This window comes from Seriola dumerili, unplaced genomic scaffold, assembly GCF_002260705.1.
Source record: "Seriola dumerili isolate Sdu_G_001 unplaced genomic scaffold, Sdu_1.0 BDQW01001995.1, whole genome shotgun sequence".
Classification (NCBI taxonomy): Eukaryota; Metazoa; Chordata; class Actinopteri; order Carangiformes; family Carangidae; genus Seriola; species Seriola dumerili.
In genome coordinates this window covers 111,648-136,632 of record NW_019176250.1, presented here as the reverse complement: position 1 = coordinate 136,632, position 24,985 = coordinate 111,648, and the positions used below count along the sequence as shown (strand labels likewise).

Below are 24,985 nucleotides of genomic sequence, written 5' to 3'. Positions count from 1 at the left end.
CACACACACACACACACACACACACACACACACACACACACACACACACACACAAACACAAACAGACACACACATCCATCTTTAAACATGCTGCATCAGCATGGAGACATGACACAACAACATCAGAGCCAAAATACATACAAGGGCATTCAGGAATAGCCTCCCACCACATGCAATGGTCTCTCTTTCACCTTTTGGCACCCTTCATTCTATCCCTTTTAATCTAAATGTTACCTCAAACTACAGCGCTCTGCATGCAAATTTCACTCCACATATGACTGAGGCAGTTTTCTAGCATTGCGTATATCAACCTCTGCGTGTGTTTTTGTACGAGGCTGGAGGGCCCTGGACGTTTAGACAGTCTGAAGGTAATATCAGCATCTCTGCGTGCTGAGTCGTGATGTCCCAATGCTATTGCTGCTCCTGCTGCTCCTGCTGTTGTGAACAGAATATCTAATCAGTTATGGCCTGATCCATTCCTGTTAGTCTGTCTGGTCCCCCTCCACACCTCGCTAAACTCTCTCCCCGTCTTTCTCCCAGTACACCAAATACCCCTCCTTCTCCTCTTCCTCCTCCCCACGTCTTTTACCTCACCATCTTCCGACTGCTTTTAAAGCACACCATTTGTAATTCTTTGAGAGTGATGCGGTAAAACAAACATTTAAATTAGACTGCGGACAAGTAAGGTGTACGGGGGTGGAGGGAGAAGTAGATGGAGAGTGGGAGTAACGGAACATTAATTCACTCCAGGACAGCGAGTCGTCTGCCAACTTGTTCTCCTGCTTTTGTCGTTTGGCAGCGCCATAAGTCTGTCTACCCATGTCTTGCCTTTCCACCCCACCCCCCACCCCCCTCTGTAACTGACCCTCTGCTCCTCATCTAATCTCTGGAGTTTGGGTGCTATGCAGTTGCACTTCTGAAGCGTAATCCTTCACTTTCAACCCCGAACACAAACAGCAAACAAGCGCTTACTCTTTACCGCAGTCACCCACACGCACAGTGACACACACACTGATCTCAGTAAAGCAGAAAGAGGCCTCTGAAATCATGAGCAGGTAGATAATCACGTTAGAGTGGCTTTGGTGCCTGGTTAATGGTATTACAGACTGCAACAGGCAGGAAGTTGGAGGCTGAGCAAGTCTCTCACTACTATGTTATTGGACATTTTGAATTGATTATGTATTTCGTGTGTCGTTATGGAAGACATTGCATGATAGCTCTCAAACCATGATGTAATGGAAGAGAGAAATTAAAATGGGACAGGAGAGAGTTTGGATGATCAAATTGGAAACAAAGGGTAAATCTGTTATTGTTTTGGATTAAACATACCGTATGGGCTAGCATGACGATGCAGTGGTTAGCACTGTCTCTGTGCAGTGTTTGAATCCGAAACTGACTGCCCGATACGTCTGTGTGGAATGTGCATGTGTTTCCTCTGGGTGTTCTGGTCTCCTCCTACAGTCCAAAGACATGCAAGTTAGCTTAATTAGCAACTCTAAATCTGTAGATGTGATTGAAAGCGTGAATTGTTGTTTGTCTATATGTGTTAGCCATGTGAGAAACTGCTGACCAGTCCTGTTTGTTGCCTACCTTTTGATGTTAGGGTTCAGCCACCCCTACAAAGGTAATGCCATTGGCATGACATTTTTAGCCTTGCTAGCAGTATGGCTCTAGGCATGGTAGCATGGCAATATCGGTCATGTCAGTTGGTCATTTGCTACTTTGGTTTCATAGAAAACTAGTGGGTGTATTGTCATGACATTTTGGAACACTTTCATGGTCCCCAGAGCAGGAATCCTATTGACTTTGGTTAGTTTTTGATATAGCACCAGCTGGAACTTTACATTTGTGGTTTTGAGTGAAATTTAAGAAATCCTACTGGATGGACTGTCATGAAATCCATGTTCCCCAGAGGATGAATATTAGTGACTTTGGTGATCCCTTAACCTCAGGCCAAAAGTTAATTTCGTCAATATTTTTGGTTTATTAGTCGTACTTAGTTTTGTCATACCTAATGACATTCTCATCGACCTCAGCGGTACTTTGTGGTAAACATTATACCTGCTAACAACAGCATGTTAGCTTTGTCATTGTGCACATATGAGCATGCTGACGTTGGCATTTAGCTCAAAGCATCAATGAGCCTAAGTGCAGGCTCACAGAGCCTGTAGCGTGGGTGCAGACTCTTAGTCTTGTTTATGGTTAGGTTAAGGGACTCTTGGTTAAATATTGAAAAAGTAAGAAGTGACTTTAAGTACAAGGTATGACATGAAACCATGAGACTTTCTTGTCGAACAAAAATGGAGCACTGTCTTTAACAAAAAAAATGTTGGCAGCAAACATAATCCAGGCAGCAATTATGTTGCCTTTAAAATGCAATAATTTGCCAAGACATATTAATGCCAAATTTCTAGAAGACAGCATGACTGAAATACTAAGTAATTGTGTTGAATTTCATTTCTAAACCAAATGCTTTACCAAGCATAATGGAAAATGTGCTTGCAGTGAAGTTGTTAGCAGGCAAGTTCAGTTGCAACTAATTCAACTTAGAAATTGGAAATACGTATTTTACATGATAGGCATTTAACATTCATATACACATATAAGTGAATTTGATTTTAGATTTACAATTTGTTTAAGCATTGCAAACATTTCTCTCTGCCAAACAACCTCCGTTCCTGAGGGAGTGCAGTAAACAAGGCTCGACTGAGTATGATTTCTGTCTCTGCGTCTGTCATCAGCGTGTTTGTTGTTTTATTTTTTCCCCTGCAGTCATAAACATGCATTCATGAATTTACTCATTGCCCCCATCACTCACTCCTTTAATTAGAAAATAATCAGAGTTGGATGAGAGGTTCATTAAATCTCATCCTTGAGAGCCATCAGCCACAAACACAGGAGTGGGATATTTATCACACTTATGAAAAGAACTCAAATACCTCCTCTCGCTTTGTTTTCTCTGCTGAGAGAACATTGGTTGGGAGGACAGAATCAACAGACTTAGACGGAGGAATGAACAAGTGATGAAGCCAAAGAAGGAAAGGGTTTTAATAGAAGGGAGCAATAAAGTGAGAGTGGGAGGGGAAGTACACAAAGCGATGGAGTGGCGAAAAAGAGGAGGAGAAAAAAGAGAGAGATCATTATAGAAGTGCTAATTAACAGAAACCACACTGTTTAGCAGCACTTTGTCTCCATGCAGTATTGATCCTTCATGACCATTATGAAGCGGATGTTTTTTGCTGCTTTCAGCGTGGGTTTTCTCTTTCCCTCTTTCTTTCTACAGAAGTTAATACATCAACTGTGAATCACAGTCTTACACCAACCTGTGAAATCCACTTGTTTTTTTTTCCACCCTGATCTCATGCAAGTCTGCAGCAAAAACAAAAATAGCAGTGAAATGACCCAAGAACCCAATTGTGTTGCGGAAATGCCTGCATCTGTAATTGCATCATCATGACATTAAATATGAGGCAAAGAATGTGATCCCTGCAGAGACGGACGGAGAGGAGGGTGGTGTCAACGAGCAGATTATATCCAGAGAGGAAAGGAGACTGTGCAGCACCGAAATGAATTGAAATAGAGTGAAAGAGTGATGGATGGGTGCATAGACATCAAATGGTGAAACATGGACAGTGATGGACAGATAGAGGGGAATGAACAGCAGATAGATGGTGCATGGATGGAGAGAAAGTAATAAAAGAGGAGGAGAGCGTAGAATTGAACGAGAGTCGTGTCAGTCGTGTGTTCGGCGTGCACAGGATTGAAGAATGTCCGTAATATCCCTGTATTGTTATAGTGCATGTTGCAGGGCTTGCTGTTGGACATTGTGATTCTTCAAAAGGCTTTAACTGGATTACAGCGGTATCAGGCTCAGCCATCAGAGAGAGAGCCAGCAGCTGTGTTGTGTTGGGTCTGCCGACAGCACGCTGTCTGTCACCGTGCTGTCTCTCACTGCAGCTTCCCTGCTGATATTTGAAGTCAAGACTGGACTACATATCACAAAATACGTGATCTACATGACTTGGAGATGACGATCAGATCCTCAGTGTTCATGCAAAACAAGTACTTTAAGCTTCAGTCTAACTTCAGTTCAATTTAAGGCCAGATTTCTTGACATTTTCCTCTGACCTTTATGCCTTTTTAATGAGATTTGGGGATAGAAAACACTACTTTTGTGACTATAGTACGTGGCAGTGGCATCTCTGACAACGGATGAGTCCATTGCGAGAGAGGCTTAGAGGAGGTGATCACCCTGCCCACTGTTCCCCTGCTCTTTGCTGAAGTGGTACAAGCCGACTTTGATCAATGTGGATCGATGTGGATGAGTGTGCAGCCGGAAGGCGCTACGTGGAGAGGGAGGGGTGATGGCCCTCTGCTGTGTCGTACAGTTTGTGTGTGTGTGTGTGTGTATGTGTGTGTGGGAGGGAATTAAGACACACCGTGTCATGCTTTTCTATGTGATGTATCGCGCTAACAAAATATAACCTTAACCTACAAATGACTCTGTTTCTATTCTGTCTGTCTCTTTGTCCCTCACTTTCACTGTGTTGTGTGTCTTTATGAGAACAAGGCAGTACCTGCTGAATGGTCCTTTGCAGTGGTGAAGCCAAGGTCCTGAAGGAATAAAAAAAAGTATATAAATATTTGAATGTTTTTGTGTTGTTTTTTTGTTTTTTACAAACTTTTGCTTTTGTGCTGAGCATTCTTGGATGGAAAATTGGTAACTTCAGCATGAAAACATCAATAAATTAAAAGCTCTTACATCAAATTCGGAAATATAAATCATTTTGATCTGTTTCTTTTCTATTGTTGTCCCTATTTTCTTTTTTCCAACACTGTCAGAATCCATCATGAATACCCCAGGCTTCAGTCTGGGGATTTTTCAGCTGTGCAGTTGTCAGTGATACAAAGGATTACATGCTGTTGCTGTGTATTACTGTTATTTCCCGATGCCTTTCCCTTTGATTGTTAATCTAGTCTTCTAAAAAAGAAGCTGTTTAGCAGCTATGGAAAAAAAACTGTGGCCATTTTGCTTATTTTCCTAGTTTTTTGTGTATGTGTGCCTTGGGTATGTCTGTGCATCACTGTCTGTGTGTGTGTGTGTGTGTGTGTGTGTGTGTGTGTGTGTGTGTGCGTGTGTGTGTGTGCTTGCTTGCGGTGGGTATCATCTCTTCATGGAGTAATGAATGCTAATCCTCTCTTATCTGCTTTAACCTCGAGGCAATGACACTAGCTACTGATGCCAGTACAGTGGCACTCTTCGTTGGAGGATGTGTGTGTGTTTGTGCGTGTGTGTGTGTGTGACATGTACCACATGTTCATGTAACAAGAGATGTCTCTACTCATATTTGACAACTTTCTCTCAGTTTTTTCTCACTCTGTTAGCTGGAAGCTTCAGGGTGTGGTCTCGTGATTATCTGCCACGTCCCCCATGACTCATCAGAGGTAGAATAGAAAAGAACATTCCAGCCCTCTGACTCTCCTGCATCTGATCCCAATTCATTTTACCGGGAGCGCAAAGAAAAAAGCAGTGTCACTTGATACTAAATCCCGCCTCAGATCATTATACAAAGAGACACATTAACAATTTTTGGTCACTCATGCGGCTGTGTTTGTTTGTGACCATTAATGGAGTTGTCACTGGATGAGGGTAGCACCCTGCCTGTTGCCAGCAGCGTTTTTTTGTTTTCACTTTGGAGCAACTTTGTGTAGCTACTAGAGATCACAGCACAAACCAAAGGCAGCTGCCAGTCTTTGTCAGAACGCATCTTTTGTTCATTCACAAGGACAACTTCATAATGTCTTTTTCCTTTTTTTCACTCTCTGATTTTCTCCAGTGTCTGACTTCAAATAGAGACACAAGCAAACAATTGAGAAAATAAAAAGTCTTTGCCCAACTCTTGATGAAGACTTAATGACAATGGCTGTGAAGCAATCTAAGGAGAGTGTGAAGATGGGAGAAGATTGAGATGTGAAAAATGGGGGAGGTTTAGATTTAAAAAAGAAAAGGTCTGTTCCAAGCAGCCAGTGAGGCCCATATATCTGCAGAATGAGCGTTTCAAAGATGGGCAGAAAATAATTAGGCCTAAAAGCTGTTGAATCCTGTGTGCCTGCTCACCAGTCTTTCATTAAGGCTGTTTTAATGGTTCTGCTCTCTGCCTGCCTCCTTGGCCCAGTCAATAGGAGATAAAACTGAATTAGTCTAAACTTTAGAGATTGTGAACAGAGAACACTTGAAGGAGTGTTGAAGGAGAGATGAAGGCAGGAAGAAAAAGATGAACAGATAGAGGATGGATGAAGAGGGTTAATTGAAAGAGAAATAGAGAAGAAGGGCCAGATCTCAGGGGCTGTGGGGTGGCCTCTCTCTCTTCCCTCCACATCACTATCTATGTGTGTGTGTGTGTGTGTATGATGGTGAATGTGTGTGTGTTTGTCTGTCTGAGGGGAGATAGTGTTGTAGACCTAATGAGAACAAAGCTAATTAGAGACTTTGCCTCGCACAATTCTACAATGAAGTTCCCGCAGGAGCCAGAACAACACTTGCCACCTATACTGCACCCTCCGGAGAGGGAGAGACACTATAGAGACTTTTTCATTTGAACCTTTTCATCCTCCCTTTCAAGCAGATTTTACGAGCCATGAACATCTTATGTGACCAAAGCAGGGTCACTAAAGGAGCATAGTGAGGCTGACTTGGTGACTTTGACTTTATACTTAATGCTTTTACTCCCTTTCCCACCGTTTTTTCTTTCTCAAACACTTGCGGTGACTTTTCTGATTATGGAAATCTTAATGTGTTCATTCTCAAAGCAGTCAGCAACAGCTATGTATGACTGATCCAGATTTGTCCAACCCTAAGAGGTTCTGATAATCACATGATATACAGACCTACATTTTGCGGCCCAGTTTTATTGTCTGCCAAAGGCTCAGGGATGTCCCACTGTGAAATCAGCAACTGAGCTCTCCAATTAGCTTTTGAGCCCTTTCTGCGCACTTTAAACCATAATTGACAGTGGAATTCCTGAAGCATAAAAAAAGAAATGGAAAACAAACAAGAAACGGAAGAGGTTGGCTAGATAGCATTTCACTGGAACTATGAACACACATCAGCCTACAATCAGGGAGGAAACAGCAATTACTGTAGTTCATTGAAGGTCCTGTATTGTAGAAAGCGAGATTTCCATGTTTATTTTGATTATAAAACAAGAGTAAGTGCTATAAATACTCGGCGTATATAAAAGTATCGAAACAGTCCATGGAGAAATGCACACAGCCTGTATTCCGAAACTGTGCCTTAAAATGATGCGTCAGGACATCTATAAATTTGTAATGTTACAACTGCATAGTCGCTGCCCTCAGCATGGCCCACCTGGACCCACCGTCCAACCTTGCAGGATTTGGTGTCTCTGAGTGTTTACCTGAAATTTGCCATATTTGTATTGGATCTGTATTATGGAGCCTTAGTGTGTTGTTCCAATGATCTTTTCAGCTTTTCATCTTTTGAACTTTATTCTTCTACTGATCGTACTTTTATTTGTTGTTTATTTGTTGTTTACATGTTGTTGTACAAGTTACACTGGAACTGAAAACCAAATATTATTATGGCAGTGTGTGTGACTGTTCGGAGACTTTAAACTGCATTCACACAAAGTCAGCAAGATGGGGAGAACAGGAAAATCTCCCATTATTTCAACTTGAAAGTGTTCACTCATTACTCCAATATGGTTAACCCCACTACTAGCCTTGTAGTCATATCCTTTGAATAGGCACTGAGTTAGCTGCTTAGTTAGATACTGTTTCTGTTTCGTATTTGTAGGAGTTTGTTAACAAGTGACATCACATACAAACTAACTATGTATAGTTGATTTTAAATGAGCTGAATCGTGTGTATTTGTACTGATATTAACTACAAGTAAGAGTGACCTTGTAGCCATTCGGCCACAGCTTTGTTGACACTACAGTAGTTCTTATCACCAAGTAGGAGTCAGGCAGTTACTAGGAGGTTGACATAAACATTCATTCCAGCTGTTAGTTATGGTCTAAAGAATATTTTGTGAATGCAGTACACACTCACTCATGCTCAAACATTTACTTTAATCGAACAGGTGATGTCATTTGTTATATGTTTCATTATTTTTTGCCCTATAAAACTGGATTAATGTGAAACTGACAAATGAAACACTGAACATCAAACATTGATAATAATCAAAGAACAGGAAAGTTAAATGTCAGTTTAACATGAACCACTTAAACCAGACATTTCAGCCATGTACAACAGTGGATAACAAACAAGGAACAGCTCAGCCAGACAGTGGTAGAGTGCTGTCATTACCCATGATAGCTAATGATTTTGCCCCATCATTAGTTTCCTGTGCTAACGATTTTGTACCCAAACCCACCCAAAACATGCTAACATACTGCCAGCCTAAGTAGTGCTTTTGGGGGCTATAATTGGTGTTTTGTCTAATTGAGCACTATGGCTAAAAGCTTTCCACAGACTCTGCATCATTTGTGACGTGGAGGAGTTTCATTTGCTAGAGCAGAGTTGTTCTGTGTTCAGTTTCTACTAGCTGTGTTGTGTGACCGCCTTCTATCATTGCCTGTGACTCCTCTGTCCACATATCTATCTATGTCGTTGTCTCAAAGACTTATCCCTCTGCCCAGTTAAATGAGATTTTATGGTCATTAACTGATCCAGGCTATTATACTAATGCATCAGGGTGGTTCCGGATTTGATAAATGATTGGAAGAAGATAATGAGACTTACATAGACATCTAGTATTAGCAGTGGCACATGGAAAGACAGAGAAGATATTGGAAAAGGATGTTTTTTTCTAAATCCAAAGCAGACACCGTTGGCGCTTCATGAGTTTCCCTTTGCACTGGGAGCCTCGCTGAGCACTTTTCAGTCTCACTCTGGGTTTTGGACTTAAAAATTCATGCAGCCTCATAAGGTTTGAGCTTATAACCTCAAAAAACACAGTCCTTTCAAATCATGAGCTACTTGGTCAGACAATTTACCCATATCTTCTAAAGCCTTTGGATGCTTTTATGCTGCTTCAAAATTCACAGCAGATCCTGAGGCTCAAACCAAAGACCTCAAGGGACCAAAGCAGTTGTCTCACTCCCTGACCTTTTTGAAGAGAGACATTTGAGCTCTATTTCTTAGAGATTTTGATTCTTTCCTTTGGACACTGGACTTAAAAATGTAATGCACCTCACAGGGATTAAACCCACAACCTCCAAACTTCTGAATAGTCCAGTTAATCCAATACCTTTCCTTTTGGCCACCATGATCCACCAAAGGTGGTCCCAACTTTTCCTTTGGACGACACCCAAAAGAAACAGTCGAAAACTCCAAGAAAAAGGTTGGAACTATCATTAGCTAGCCCAGCATGTCAGATGACTGCTTGGAAGTTCTGAGGTTTGATTGTCATGAGGCTCAATGAATTCTTAGTGAACTCAGTAAAGTCCATCATTCAAAGCGAAGACTCAAAGTCTCTAAGAAATACAGCTTGCAAGAGACTGTCCAAATGGTTCATGGTGAGGTTGTGGGTTCAATCTTCAGGTAACTCATTGAGTTTTTATCGTCTGATTTCCAAAGCACGGACACAAAAGTCCATTAAAAACACTGTTCAACTGATCCTGACCACATAGCTCAAGGAGCAAGCAGACTATTGAGAAGTTTTGAGGTCAAGGCTTCAATCATTGTGATGCTCTGTCCATGTCCAAAAGGGAGAGCTCAAGTATGTCTTGTTTAGAGGACCACCAACTTTTGAAGTCTTGGGTTCAATGCTCAGGTCCTGCACTAAATTTAAAAGTCCAACATCTAAAGTAAACGCTTAAAGTCTCCAACAAATATTGGGCAATTGTCTTTTCACAACTAGCTCAGGATGTTAGAGGAGGGCTTGGAAGTTTTGAGGACATAGGTTTGCTCATTATTCTCACTGAAATCCAACACCCAAAGATTCCAATGCTCTAAGAAATACATCTCACAAGGCTCTGACCAAAAATGGCTCAGTATGTTAGAAGACTGATGTTAAATTTTAAGGTTGAGGGTTCAATCCTTGGTGATTATTTAAATCCAACATCCTGATGAAAGATTTAAGATGTGTTACAGGACCTCTTGAAATTTGTGAAGATGTGCTTTTGATCCTTATGAGTTTCAATTATAAACTCAAAGTGAAGACTACTTCATTAATAACTACTAATATACACTGCATACACGTTATATAGTTATCACCTTTTTGCCACTATAGTCCTAATATAGAGTGCAACACTACATGATCATTTAGAGAAGATTTTGTCGAAGCAAGATGTTCATATGTTAAAAAAATAAAGTTAAATGATTCATTTTAGAGAGATATCAAGAAAGCCTTGTTTTATATTCATGTCCCAGTCTGTTTTCACCACAAACAGTTCCAATACGGGCTATTGAGGTCCCTTCTTTAATAGGTACATCAGCCAGGCTTGCAAATCACATCTTGTGAATTTTTAAAAGAAAATTACACAACCAGTTTCGCAAATAAATTATGAAGGAGGACCTAAAATATTTCTTTTTTGTTTTTTCCAAAATGATTAAAATTAGTGGTCCACACTTAGTTGGAGTGGTGTGTGTGTGTGTGTGTGTGTGTGTGTGTGTGTGTGTGTGTGTGTGTGTGTGTGTGTGTGTGTGTGTGTGTTGTGTTATTGGCCAGTCTGGCAGCACTCTCAATCCTCAGACAGGCTGTTCTTTGTGTTGTGTCTGATGTCATAATTTGTCTGACGTATGCTTGCCAACAAGGCCCTTTGGTCAAGAAAGTACATACCCCTGTACGCGTGTGTGTGTGTGTGTGTGTGTGTGTGTGTGTGTGTGTGTGTGTGTGTGTGTGTGTTCGTGTGTCAGTAAGGGCAAGTATTCTTGTCACGGACCCTCATCCAGATGGCGCTTCCTTGATTGATGGTTGTCTTTGGGAACAGGAGGGAGAGGCGGTGCCATTGGGAGAGAATTGATAATGCACAGGGGTTTGGGACGGTGGCTGTCCAGACTTGAGCTCTACAGTTGTCACACTGGTCACGGTGTTCACTGCGCAGCAGCAGCAGCCACAGTCTGAGGGGAGGTGAGACACAGTGAGAGCAGAGAGAGAATGCGGAAAAGATCAGAGGCTGTCGGATTACGTGTGGTTAAGTTGGAATGAGTCATTCTGGATGGGTAGATTAAAAGATCATTTTGAATCAATGGGTGATTACGGGAGTGAACGTGCAGAAGGGTCTGGTGGAAAGCAATGCACCATTCAACACTTTGGAGGATGTAGATATCTGCCAGCAAAGACACTGCTGAAATCACTCGCACAGACTGCTTTGATTAATATTAATAGGAAAAGCACACTCTGCATCTGTCTCTCTCTCTCTCTCTCTCTCTCTCTCTCTCTCACTCTCTCTCTCTCTTTCTCTTTTTTTTTGTTTTTGTACATGTCTGACTGTCTACCTCCCTCCTCTTCTGTTCTTGTTTTTGTCTCTGTTGCTAGTCTGTGAGAGGAATTCTGCCATGGGTTTTATTCTCTGGGATTCCACAGACCCATCCTTCAGAGAGCTGCCAAAGTACCACAGGCAACAAATAGGACTGACAGTGTTTTGATCATATAGCCCTAAAGCACAAACACACAAAATAGTAAATCAGGGATTTCATAAACATGTGATGGGGTCTCATGCATTTGATGATCATTAACAGGAACCTTTATTTTACTGTCCTTTAATTGTAACCCCTCATTTGAATGACTTGGACCAAACAGATGAAGCCTGGGGAGAAAAGAGGGACAAAGCACATGATGAAAAAGTAGGGCAGAATTAAAATAACCGGGGTCATGAAGAAAATGAGTGACAGAGCAGCAGCAACAGGAGATATCTTTGTGGTTGCTGCAATAACATGACGTTGCTGGATAACATACAACAACAGAAATGTTATGCTTTCTTATGAATTCGGTGCACATGACCTGCATTTTAGCTTTTACAGTACAGCAGGGGATTGGTTAAGATTTACCTTTATCACACTTTCAGAATAAAAATAACTCCTATCCATATGCACGTAACCTGCTCATCTATCTATCTGTGTGCACTGCATGATAACACAAAATGGCCATGTGAGGAACACTGACATATTATCAGCTTATAAAGTTGTTGTAGAAAACATGTTAGCAAACAGATTACACATGTGGCAGATACAGAGCAACGTTAGAGTTCATTTGGAGTTATGTTTCTGGTCACCTAATGAGTGTAAGTCTAATATTTTGTTTCAGTATCCACCAACTCTTTAGCTGCAAATGCTTCACTGTGTTCACCTGCTAGTTGCTATTTTCTGTCTGTGTTATGTTTGGGACTGAGCAGTTAGTGTCCACTTGGTTTATTTGTTTTTTTGATGAAAACACCTGCTTGCTACAGCTGGGTACAAGGCTGATGAGAGCAGTGAGACTGAACTGTGGTTCAGAAAGACGCTGAAATCCTCTGTAGAGCTAAGGGAAACCGTAGGTGGGACTGTGGGTTTGTCAGTTCGATTGACCTCGTTCACATTATGCATGATCATTCCATCAATTGTTGATGTAAACATTTTGATTAGAGCAGCTTTAAAAGTATGGTGGATCCAGAAGTTGGGGATTGGAGGGTTAAAAAAACAATTTAGTGCAAACTGTCCTGACTCACTGTTGTTTTTGTGGACGGCCTCATTGATGTAACCTTGTCACAGAGGATTACGTGATGCTGATTAAAACCATGTTGTTGCTGAGGCCAGAACCAGCCACACGCGTACCTGAAACTGCAGTGGAAATGTTGTAATTGAAGTAACTCAAGGGTAGGACATGCATACACTATGTATGTGTGTGTTTGTCTGCATGTGTACCTGCATATATACATAGGAATTAATTTTGCTTTGTTATTTGCATTGTACTGATTAATAAACATCAATAACATTCTGCCATCCCAAAATGTTTGCGTGTGTGTGTGTGTGTGTGTGTGTGTGTGTGTGTGTGTGTGTGTGCCCTTGCACATTTGTCTATACATCTGTTTGCATGTGAGTGTGATTCCAGGGGCTGAAATACGGCAAAAAGTTACCTAGTGTAATGAGGCCAAGGTGATTTATAAGAGCAGAATGCTCCATTACCCTGCTCCTACATGCACACACATACACTTAAGAATGGGACTATGACAGCTGGTTCACTTTATTTTAATGGCTTGCCAATTAAAAGGAAAGTGAAACCGTGCATTGGCACAGCCAGACCTCTGCAAATTGGTTCAAGTTTCAGAATCTATGTTTGGTGATGAGATGTGGAGGCTGTTTACCAAAACCTCAACCTGACATGTTAAAAGATGTTTTGTAGCTTTGAATCGAGAAAGAATATGATTTGTTAGGTGTGAATTCTTTGTGGGAGAACAGACTGGCTCAGACAATCAGCTGAGAGGTAGGGCGGGAGGGGGAGAGGCAGACAGAGAAGAGACAAGGAGGGGGATAGAGCAATCGAGAGTGTGTGAGAGACAGATGCAGGTAGTCTGTTAGCATATTAGCGTCTCAGTGGAGGACAGGCAGACAGGTGAAGGTGGAACAGAGTCAACTTGAGTGAAGTCTGGTAGTCACACCACTCTAGCCACAGGGAGAACTGCTTTGGCTCAGACACGCTCACCATTAACCTGTACTGACGTTGTTTAGACAGCAGGGAAAATAGCAGTGAAAAGAGGCAGGAGAGAAGCCAGGACATTAGCATCACAGGCAGTGATCAACAGGGACTTCAGGCTCACACAGCACTGAACTGTTCAGACAACAACAACGCAGCAACAGATAATGACTCTACTGGTGAAAAAACAGAGGGGTAGGTGTGGGTCAAGATACTGACCTTTCTGAATGCAACTGATAAAACGCAGAGAGGAATTCTCACTACTACACGACTAATCATTCTGATTAAACCTTTATCCTAATATTAATACTTTATCCACATAATGTTTTCACATGTCTGTCTCCAGCAAAATACTCTACGATGTTTCTTTCAAACACATAATAATAGTGATGATAGACATAGAATGTTATCCAGATCAGGTTGCACTGCATCATAAGTGATTCTGGAGAAAAATTTAATACTGTATTATTGTACAACTATAACGGATTGAGCAGCCAGATAATCACATTAAAGCCACTGACCTTGCCCTTTAGGAGATTAGAGGAACATAACCATCATAGGAAAAACATTCCCCAACAAAGCCTTTTTGATCCATCACAATGTTGTCTTTACTTTTCTCCAAGTCTTCTTTAATTTCCCTGCAGCTTTGCTGAAAGTAAAGATTTCAAGGCAAAAAAAATCTTGTTTTGAGATTTTCTTTAGTTAGATGCTTATCATGGATTCGTCAGAGAATGTAGAAGGTTTTTCAAATGATGGAATTAAAACTCTTGTTATAACTTTTCAATGTGTCTATTAGTTCAAAACTCTTCAACTTGGACCGTGTTTTATTTTTAAAGTGACATTGCATGATAATGGAATTTTAGGGACACCAATACAAATACAAGAAAGGTCTGTGAAAGTTTTGTTAATAAAATCCTAATTGTATGAGAAGAAAGACACATATTTGAGATTGAAGACATAATATTTTGAGAAAATGGTGAAACCTTGTAGTCATCATCCCACATTTGGTACAGAAAAGCTCACAGGCTGCTCCCACCTATTTACTAAAAATGTCAATGTAACAACTCATATAACAATTACAATGACTTTTTCTACCAGTTCTTTGGCTTTATTCACAAAATGTCAGATTATTTTGCAATTTATTTATTGTAGTTTATTATTATAATTATTCCCAGTATATATAGTAAAACGGTAAAGTGTTTAAAATCTGTTTAATGTGACCACTAAAAATCTATGTATTCAAAGAATGTTTGGGGGATTTTATGCTGTATTGTCACAGTTAATCACATGCACACACACACACACACACACACACACACGGCTGGAGTTGACTAGCTCGTATCTAGTCACCCAGAGGGAATGTGCCCTGAAAATCAAAAGACATTAACCAATTAGTGCTGATCAATAGTCACAGCCATACAGGGATGAGCCAGACTAGGAGCACTGTTAATGCGTGCCTCTAGGCCAATTGGCAGACTGGGAATACGAGTCCTCTCAGCTCTCAGCCAATGAAAATGCTGGAAGAACTCTTGACACTCTGCTGCTCTCCAATGCAAAGTGCCTCTCCCGCTGTAGCTAGGCAGAACGACCTGCATGAGGAAATAAAAGGGAGCGATGGAGAGATAGAGCGAGATGAGGAGACGAAAGGAGGAGAGAGAAGAGAGGTGGGAGGAAGAGAGGGAAAGTGGAAGAGTGTATGTGTTAGGTTGTGAAAGCAGGTGTCATAGTGGGCCACAGTGGGCAGCAGGTAATCTCACTGAGATAAGCAGTAGCATGACAGCCAACCTTTAATTCCCCATGGGAGGTGGTACTGTGGAGGTGTCGCAGGGTTGGTCTCCGCATCCCTTGGAAGTAGATTTATATAAAGGAGTAATGGGAGGAGATGGCCAGAGGATGCATTTTGATGGGGGAAGATTGAGGCGAGAGAAGAGGAAAGAACGGAACAGACAAAGGCAGAGAGAGAGAGAGAGTATTACTTCCGTTTTGCACATTCTGCACACATACATGAACATGATCACATACACAGATCACAGCAGCACCACCGTGTCTACACTGCTCTGCATTCATGATAAGGAGAGCAAATATCAGCATGGGGCTCGGGATGTATGTGGGATTGAGGTGAAAGGAAGGGAATGAAGGAGAAAGGGGGAGTAAAAATCTAAGATATTACACCTATTCGGGGGAGTGTTCAGTGGAGCAGGCATTATGAGAGTGTAAATTACATTCCCTCCTTCTCCCCTTGGGCTGCCGGCTGCTGGATGAATATAATCACCCTCAGCACCGAGCACCCAGACACACACCTCACTGTCTATAGACACAAGCAGAATATTAGATAGAGTGCCATGATGTGTGTATGTTTATTGTCACAGTAGTCTCCAGTCCTGTATCGATCCTGGATCAGTTCTCCATCCGGTTCTTTTCCGAAATGATGTAAAATATTGACACATAACTCATTCATCTCAATTGGGAGAGATCAATAGTGATTCACTGGGCCTTGTAAAACATCCGGCATCAAGTGGCGTAGCTTCTAAGGTAGTAGGACAGAGGAGAGTGTGGGTCTTTCCTAACTGAAATTGCCAAAACAATTCCTCTTTGGTTAGAGGAAGAGTGCAGCAGCAGTTCAGGTGGCAGGTAAAACGCTGAGCTTCTCTCCTCTTTGTCTTTCCTTTTCATTTCCTGTTCCTATTTTTCTTAACAACTATTAAACAAAGGGATAAGTTCCTTTCCCTTTGAACTTAAGTCTCTTTTCCTTGTAATGTAATTTGTCTCAACAAAAGAAGACATTTATAAATGTAATCAGACTGACAGTTCCCTGCAGAGGTTGAAGAAGAAAGCTGAAACAACTGGTCTATTAATTGATTAGTTGATTGACAGTAACTGGCAGCGATTTTTAAAAAAACAACAAAAAAAAAAACAATGGAAATTTTCATTTATTTAATTTATTTCACTATTTTATCAGGGATGGAAAGAGTATTGGAAAATTGAACTCAAGTAAAATTACTTGTGTAACAATGCACTCAGTGCAAAATATAACCTGTCCACTCAATGAATCCACAGATTAATGGATAATAAAAAAACAATCATTGATCGCAGTCATATTGAACACTCAAAAGTTCACGTAAAATAAGTGTAAAGTGAGCAGAGTATCCATATCATCATGGGGACAGTGATGTCTCTCTCTGTTTCGCTGTGTGTATTCCAATCTGTTAGCAGAGGCAGATAGACAACTAATCCTCTTTATCTTTGCTCTTGAAGCTAATTTGTCTCTCGATGGGACCTTGAGAAAACAGGGGAAGGTAGCGAGCATGCAGCTTAGGTCACAGAGGGGGAAAAGCAAGCAGAACTGATCGGTCTTCTTTACGACAAACCCAGATGTCAGGAATGTTAGGTCAGCGCCTGCTAAATGAGAGGGCAGCAACTTGGGTTAAGGCTCATTACTTCTTTACATTAGGAAGCACTATACTAATTCGCTTCTTTCCATGTTTCTATCCACCTTTATCCCTCCCTCTTTTCTATTTCGTCCTCCTTATCTCCTCCTCCTCCTCTCTCACCGCAACAGGGCCGCTGTTCCAGGGAGAACTGTAAGTACCTGCATCCTCCTCCTCACCTAAAGACCCAGCTGGAGATCAATGGAAGGAACAACCTCATCCAGCAGAAAAACATGGCAATGCTGGCCCAGCAGATGCAGCTTGCTAATGCCATGATGCCTGGCACACAGCTACAGCCAGTGGTGAGAGAACACATATGCAAACGCAAATATACACATCTGTAGTTGAACACTTAATTCCCACACACTGAAATTTAAATACATCACAAGTGTGCAGGGCCCTTTTGTTCATATGTGGATAACTGAGTTAACTTGATTCGTTTAGATAATTTGACACAAGCCTGGATTTTTTGGTTCTCTGAAGATGTCTCCGGATGCACTTTAACATAATATATAGGAAAACAAAGATAGATAGATTATTTAATATTGGTATAATTGTCTGACCACTTTCCCACTGGACTTATTTTAGTGATGTTGCTGCATTTCCTAGATCTCAGAAATTACTTAGCAATGTTTTCATATCTGATCAAATTTATGATCACAGCTAAGAAAATAAAACCAAAGTTGTAATAAACTGCAGTTTTTCTTTTAAGATGAAACCTGCAACTGCAGGCTTATTCAGATTATTTGGTGGAATTGAATTTTCACAATATAGAGCATACATGATAAAAGATGCAAGGCAATAAAATCAAATCAGTACACTTAAAAAAAAAGAAATTTAGTTTGCAGTACTATCTGCAAAAGAGATGAATCAGCAAAAACTTTCTGTTTTAGCATTTAATTTATAGCATTTTGAAAGGATTTTTTCATTTAAAGTGAGATTGATTCCACAACTCTTGAACTGGAAAGTTGCTGGAAATGTGTTATCCCTTTAATCTGCGGTTTAAGAGTTCTTGTAATCTGCTTTATGGGGGTTTCATTTAATTGAATATGTCTAAGGTAAGAATATTATTTAAATCAACTTATAATGTAATTTCTAAAGCAATTCTGCCACGGCAGCCAGTCATGAGTGCAATCATCATGATCAGCACAGGACTGCTGATGGTTACGACTCTCTACATGTTTTCTTTATTTCAAATTAACTTCAGCCAAGATGAACAAATAAGTTCTCTAATTGTGTTTGAGGAACCAGGTCAGCTGGATGAGAACTAACAGGATCAGTTCATTTGAGTGTGAAAGTTCAGCCTTGACCTTAAAAACAGTAGTTTCACAAACACAGTCTTAACTCATGATCCGCTTTCTAGCTTTTTCCTTCTCAGTGGCAAGTAGCCACTCCAGAAAAGGCTAGTAAGTTGACTTTGAGTTATTCATTTAAATTCATCATGTCAGCCTGGATTAAATAAGCAATGTTTGAAGAAGAGGGCTCAGAATTGAATCACTACTGTTGGTGCAGGAGTTATTTTATACAAAAATCAATAGTATCATGTTGTTATTACGCACATTAACACACTCTCAAATCCACGCATGCACAGACACATGCACATGCAGCACATTACCTCAGAAACTGCTCTGTAACGCCGCTGCATGCGCCAAGGATCTTCAAGGTGACGGCGGGAGCCCCGGTCAGCTAGTTCAAATGAATTCTTCCCTGTCCTGTCCGTGAGACCTTACAGAGTCAGTGAGATCTGTCAGTCAGACTTGAAGTAAATCCTGTGTCTTCCCCTCTGTCCCTTCATGTTTAAGAGAGAGCAGTGGTGTGAATTTGTCTCAGCTATTCAAAAGAGCTTCAGATGCTGCATGCTTGGACGCACACACGTATGTGCACACTTAGCCGATGGCTTATCACCCTCATCTGGGGAAGAGGGGCAGTGTCGAGAGGCCCATTGAGAGGAACAGAGAAAACCATGACAGGGTTTAAAGAAGCAATAGATCTCCCTGGGACTGCAAAGTCCTCCCTTTCTGTTTGTGTCATGCGGAGAGAGAAAGTAAGGAGGAAGAGGAGGAGGAAGACAGGCTGACAGAGAAGGACACAGCAGAAGAAGAAAGGGAGGACTGAATGAGGCAGGAAGAGATAAATGGACAGAGTAGAGAAAGGTAGGTAAAGTGAAGAAGATAGGACGACAGCAGTGAGGAGAGATGGCTTTAGACCTGCACTACAAAGAAGAGTCAAGAAAACAGAGCCATGTTGTGTGCAAAGAGAACAAAGGGTAAGACTGGGTACTAGCCTTTCCAGGAATCAGGCTTTCTTCCTCTATCCCTCCCCTGTGTCTTTAGCTTAGTTTCCTGCCCCCATCTTCAGTATCTCTACCACATTTTATCTGCTGCTCTCCCACTTTTTTTTTTTTGTCTCTACTTGCCCCCCTCTTTCTCCAAGTGCGTAGGAGAGTGCTTTCATTTCATGCATGGAACTGTACAGAGGGTGAACTAATTAGGGTCCATTACAGTTGGCTGTGAGTGATGGTGCTCATGATGCTTTTTATTACAGACTCATAGTTATATCTATCTACAGAACTGTATCCTCACTCACTCACTCACTCACTCACTCACATTTAAAAACAAAAACAAAAAAACACCACCAAAATAAATTTGGTGTACTTGTTTGGTGCAGACAGTGTATAAAAAAAGCTAAATCAAACCACAAAGTCAGGGCATTCCAGTGGTGTCTCACGTCTATAATTAGATGTATTTCCATGTTTTCGGTGGGGGTCAAGCAGGGATAGTCTAGTGTTGAAAAGTGATTGCATCATAACAAACAAAGCCTAGAGTGTGCTCAGTGTAGCTGATATATATATATATATATATATATATATATGAATTCAGGTTTCTTCTTCCTCAGTGGATAAATTTGATGATTAAACAGTAGAGATGTGGTGAACATTTAGAATCAGTAGCATCTTTAAAATCACAAACTCAAAAACTGTCTTTTTTAAGTCTTTTATTAGTGTTAATGGAGCTGCAACTTCCAAGTCTGAAAAACGAAGCCAAGACAGAAGTACCAAAAACTGCACTAGTATGACCAGTGTCTTATGTTAACTAATGTTATTGAACAATTATTATTGTTGAACAAGTCTGTTACTATAGAAATGATCAGCAAAACAGGGTTATTATACAACGTTAAAGACTGTGCCAGTTTAACATTTTAAACATTGATTGCATAATGTTTTCAAATTTCCCAGGATCATTTGACATCAGATTTAAAAAAAGACACGATTTCATGACCTAGCATGACACTGAAACACTGCTCTAAGTCATCACGTTGCTTTTGAGCTCTCTATTTAGTTCTTTGAAAGCAACTTTTGTGGTTCTCCCTCAATGCACTGATGAAAACGTCTTAGTATTTGGTTGTTACATAAAATTTTGATATGGAAAGTTTTCTTTGATCTGTAATCTTAGAATCTAACTTTTAATTGAGTTGTATTTGTAATGCCTTTCAATATACTTTTCTAGTTTGGATGCAGAGTAAGTAAAAAGGGAAATCTTTGTAAATAGAAGATTGTCAAGCAAGCACCACAGTACACACACATAATATCACTGCTGTGATACAAATTGCTGACAGGAGGCATGCAGTGAGAATTTTTTTTTCTGTTCCTACAGTGTAAATATGCTCAATTTCATATAATCGTTTTGAATCTGTTGTGATTGTTATTTATATCAAGAATCTGTATGGTCTTATCATTATTGGAAACAGTTCAATGGTAAGTGAGGAGACGTTACAGAAAGGCTCTTAACAAGGTCACAAACTTCTTGCAGGATGACATCACTGCATAGTTAAATCCTCATGACTGTGAGTCTTTTCAATGATATCATACTAATCTTATCCCAACCTTGAGCTATGAATGTCTCAAACTGATGTCTGAGCACCTTGAGAGAGGCAAATCTACTTTTCTGGAGCATCTTGTGATAGGACATAATTCTTCAAACATCCCAGAGAGCAGCAGTAGAAGAATTAGAAAGTCCACGCCATTATTCCTGACTTCTCTGAGTCATCCCAGAGCAGCGATGAGGTTTTGAGAGGAATGTAGATGTCCAGCTCTGGCTGCTGCTGTTCTATTACTCACTGTGTCGTGTTGGCAGGGGCTCAAGAGACAATCCTCAGACTGGGGCTGAGGTCAGGAACGTGCAGGGGAAATTTGCAGTGTGCTATGTCAGCTAGCATACTCTTTATGCTCCCTCTTGGAGAATGCCTTTCCCTTTCAAACTGCAGCACAACACGTACATTGTTGTATAGTATAGTATAGTATAGTATAGTATAGTATAGCCTCTCTCCCCCCCTCACATGCACACACAGCTTGACGTCCCTCATCCTTATTACTCCTGTCCTTATGATCTCTGGTGTATGAAGCGTGATTCCATCTGATCCATGTAGGGGGGATGTGACACCAGATACAAAGCCTAGGCTTCCTCTTTGTGTCAGAGTAAATGAAAGACAAGCAGCCATCAAACAAGGCACATTGTTTTGCTTCAGATGTAAGCCCATTAATTGTCTGTTTTTGCCATCTTCTTTTTCTCCACATCCACCACCACTCTTCCTATCCTCAGCTTGGCTTTTGATAATTGCATACATCTGTTATTTCACCGTCTACTGTCATATAACTTCAAGTGCTGTAAGAGCGAGAAAGGATGGCATTATACTTATTGACAGATATAACTGAATATTCAATTTTCATACATAGACTTTGTGAGAAATCTGGGATGATTTTGCAAAGTTTTGACCAACTCTGTCATTTTCCATGTGCCCACAGCCCATGTTTTCAGTCACACCCAGCCTTGCAACCAATGCCAATGCTGCTGCAGCAGCGGCTGCTGCGTTTAACCCCTACCTTGGCCCAGTGTCGCCCGGCCTGATGCCCGCTGACATCTTGCCCAGCGCCCCTGTACTGGTCACCAGCAACCCCAGTGTCCCCGTACCTGCTGCTGCTGCTGCTGCTGCACAGAAACTCATGAGGACAGACAGACTGGAGGTGAGAAACACACACACATTTATGCTGACAGTCGAAGGGATAAATAGGAAGAATATGACCACATAAGGACATACATACACACACACACACACACACACACACACCACTGATCACACAGATGAGAGGATTTGCATAATTATTTTGTCACTTTCATATCAGTCACAGATTAAAAGATAGATTAACAAAACTCTAGTAAACACTGCACCCGGTGAGGATCTTTTTCCCAGCTATACAAACAGATTGGGCTTTGAAATGTGGGCTGTGCTTATTTGAATATTAAAGGCATGGGTTGGAAAGTCTTGCTTCAACAGTCTCTGTTTGTAGACTTTAATTATGTATCTGGTACACAGTTTCTTTTACAGTAACTATATCCCATTACCATAATACAGTTATTACCCAGACTTAAGCAAAGAGAAAGAGGCGTTAATGAGAGTATCCCTCTACAAACAATACCGTCGCTGCATCCCATCAACAGGCAGGAGACAACATTGTTTGACACAACCTCAAGTTATACTGTACCAGTGTGTAATTTTCTGAAAAATCTTTAATTCTTCTATGAAAGCAATCAGTCATGAAACCTGATGAGCGCTGTTCCTCTAGCTGTTTTCAGATAATCATTAATTGGACAGTAAGTCAATCTCATCCATTATGTAGCCCCACCCGGGGAACACTCGCGGCAGAATAATGGGGAAATCGTTGGAGGCAGGCAGGAGGCGTGCGAGAACGTTAGGAAGGTTACATTTAAAATGTAACATTGGGTGGCTGGGTAATTAATGGAGGTGAGGTTGAAGAAGTCTCTTGGCCCGACTAACAAGTGGACGACATGCAGAGTGAGGGAAAGGGTCAGTGACAGGAGAAAAGATAGGAAATCAATTCGTAGACATGTTATGTTTATCAGGGGAGGGGTTGGGGCAAGCAGAGAAAAGGCAACAGAGACAAAGGACAGAGTGGTGCCTGAATTTCACGGAGGAGTCATGACTGGTGAGAAAATTTAAGTTTTGGAAAATTGGAGGCAAGAAGTTGTTGTTAATAGAAGAACATGCAGGTCTTGACGCAGACTGGCAACTGAAGGGATTGTCTGGCAAAGGATTGATAGCATTCTGCACCAAAGTCCAATAAACAGACAAACAGATATGAAATATTTATTTGCCAAATGTAATAATTGGCAGTAGAAGCAAAAATCTGTTAATTTTCAGTGTTTTTCCCTTCTAGATATTTGGGGCCAGTGGTCAACACTGCCTGTAGAGCTCAGCCCTGTGTGTGCTGGTGAAGCGTCTTTATTGGGAGAATTCATATCCTAGCCTCATTTATCAGGAACTAGGTTTGCTAAAAATATCTTAGAGAAAAGGGCCAGCCATATTTTAGTTTCTAGTGTGTAGTTCAAAATAAACATAGCTGGAATTCAGTGGACTGACACACATAGCAGTCAGAAGATATGTTACAGACCGTTTCCTTGAGGCCGAGAGAAATTCCTATTTTAGAAGACAATCCTCCAGACTGTTTTCCTGAGAAATGTTTTCCAGCAGTCTCTCTGTCTCTATCTTGTATAGAGCCATACTGCAGCATTTCAGCATGCATAAAATCATATGTTGCTTACCTGCAACCATGGTGATGTAAATGGCTCAAAGGGACAGTTACCATGGGGACAGAAATATGATTAACAGGCCATTTATTTGTTTGTCCAACTCAGAACTTTCACCGGGTTAGCTCTGTCTAATGCATGATTAGCTGCTGTTCAGAGAAACACACCTGGTTCAGAGAACATCCGACTGTCTTCCCTTTCTTCACTAATTTTTTTTCTATGCCGGCAACACTCACTTCAACGCCCAATGACTCTCACTCTGTCTCCTTGATCCCCATCTCTGTCCTTTACTCTTTATTCATCAGCCACTCTTACATTCTCCTTTCTCTCCCTTGTTTCCTCCCTCACTCCCTCCCTCCCTCCCTCCCTCCCTCACCCGCCTCTCCAACATCTGCCTGACAACAAGGCAGTCTGTTTTTTTTTTGTTTTTTTTTTTAAATAAGACCAGTAGCAACAGTGGTGATCATAGCAGTGGTGGGGAATTAATGTGTGTGAGCATGCGTGTGTAGCTGTGCCTTCGTATATTTATATCTTTGTAGACGACTCCTACCCCGTTGCTCACGCAAATCAGTGATTGTGGATGATGAGCTGTCATGAAAGGAGACAGAGCAGGTTTGGTTTGTAGATAACTGCGCTGGTGGCCTTTTGTCTGGCAGCCGGTCCACCACAAATCAAATCCTTTATGCATGCAGACAGTGAGACTGGTAAACAGACATTTGGTAAATTTTTTTTTTTTTTATTTCATAATAACTGATTGATCGATACAGCATACCATGAAATGAGATTTCATTGGGTATAGGGTAGGGCAGACTCAAACGGAGATCTTAAGTTATTGCAGAGCTTTTTAAGTGCCAAAATGTAATTCTGTAAAAAAAAAAAAAAATGCTGCCTCATAAATTATATGTGCACCCACCTTGTGTGTGTGTGTTTGTGTGTGTGTGTGTGTGTGTGTGTGTGTGTGTGTGTGTGTGTGTGTGTGTGTGTGTTTGTGTGTGTGTTTGTGTTTGTGTTTGTGTGTGTGTGTATGTGTCTTAGAGAGAGAGTTATTTTGTGTGGGCTGCTGATTACGTCAGCTACAGCCTCCCTTGAGGGTAACCAGCCCCATATTTCCCAGGAGCCTCATTGGGCTCCTACATTCAGGCTGAGGTAATCACTTTCCCAACTGTTCACGCAGGTGCTGCCCCCTTCTGTTTTGTATAAGAAAGAACATCAACAGAGCTCATTTGAATAATGGATAAAGTTTGTGTGATTGATGAGTCTGTAAATGCTGGTTACGGTCTGTTCTGCTTATCAATCAACAGTAATGGCCAAACCT

At 41.1% G+C, this 24,985-nt stretch overlaps 1 protein-coding gene across 6 annotated transcripts in view; it reads left to right on the top strand.

The window, feature by feature from the left end:
- The window catches only part of LOC111239156 (muscleblind-like protein 1), a 63,565-nt gene that overhangs the window by 29,493 nt on the left and 9,087 nt on the right, over nucleotides 1-24,985 (top strand). For all 6 annotated transcript variants that reach the window (XM_022768968.1, XM_022768970.1, XM_022768965.1 and 3 more), the window contains exons 3-4: nucleotides 17,200-17,370; nucleotides 21,870-22,088. In XM_022768968.1, coding sequence (XP_022624689.1) covers nucleotides 17,200-17,370; nucleotides 21,870-22,088 — 390 coding nt within the window. The remainder of the gene's footprint in view (nucleotides 1-17,199; nucleotides 17,371-21,869; nucleotides 22,089-24,985) is intronic.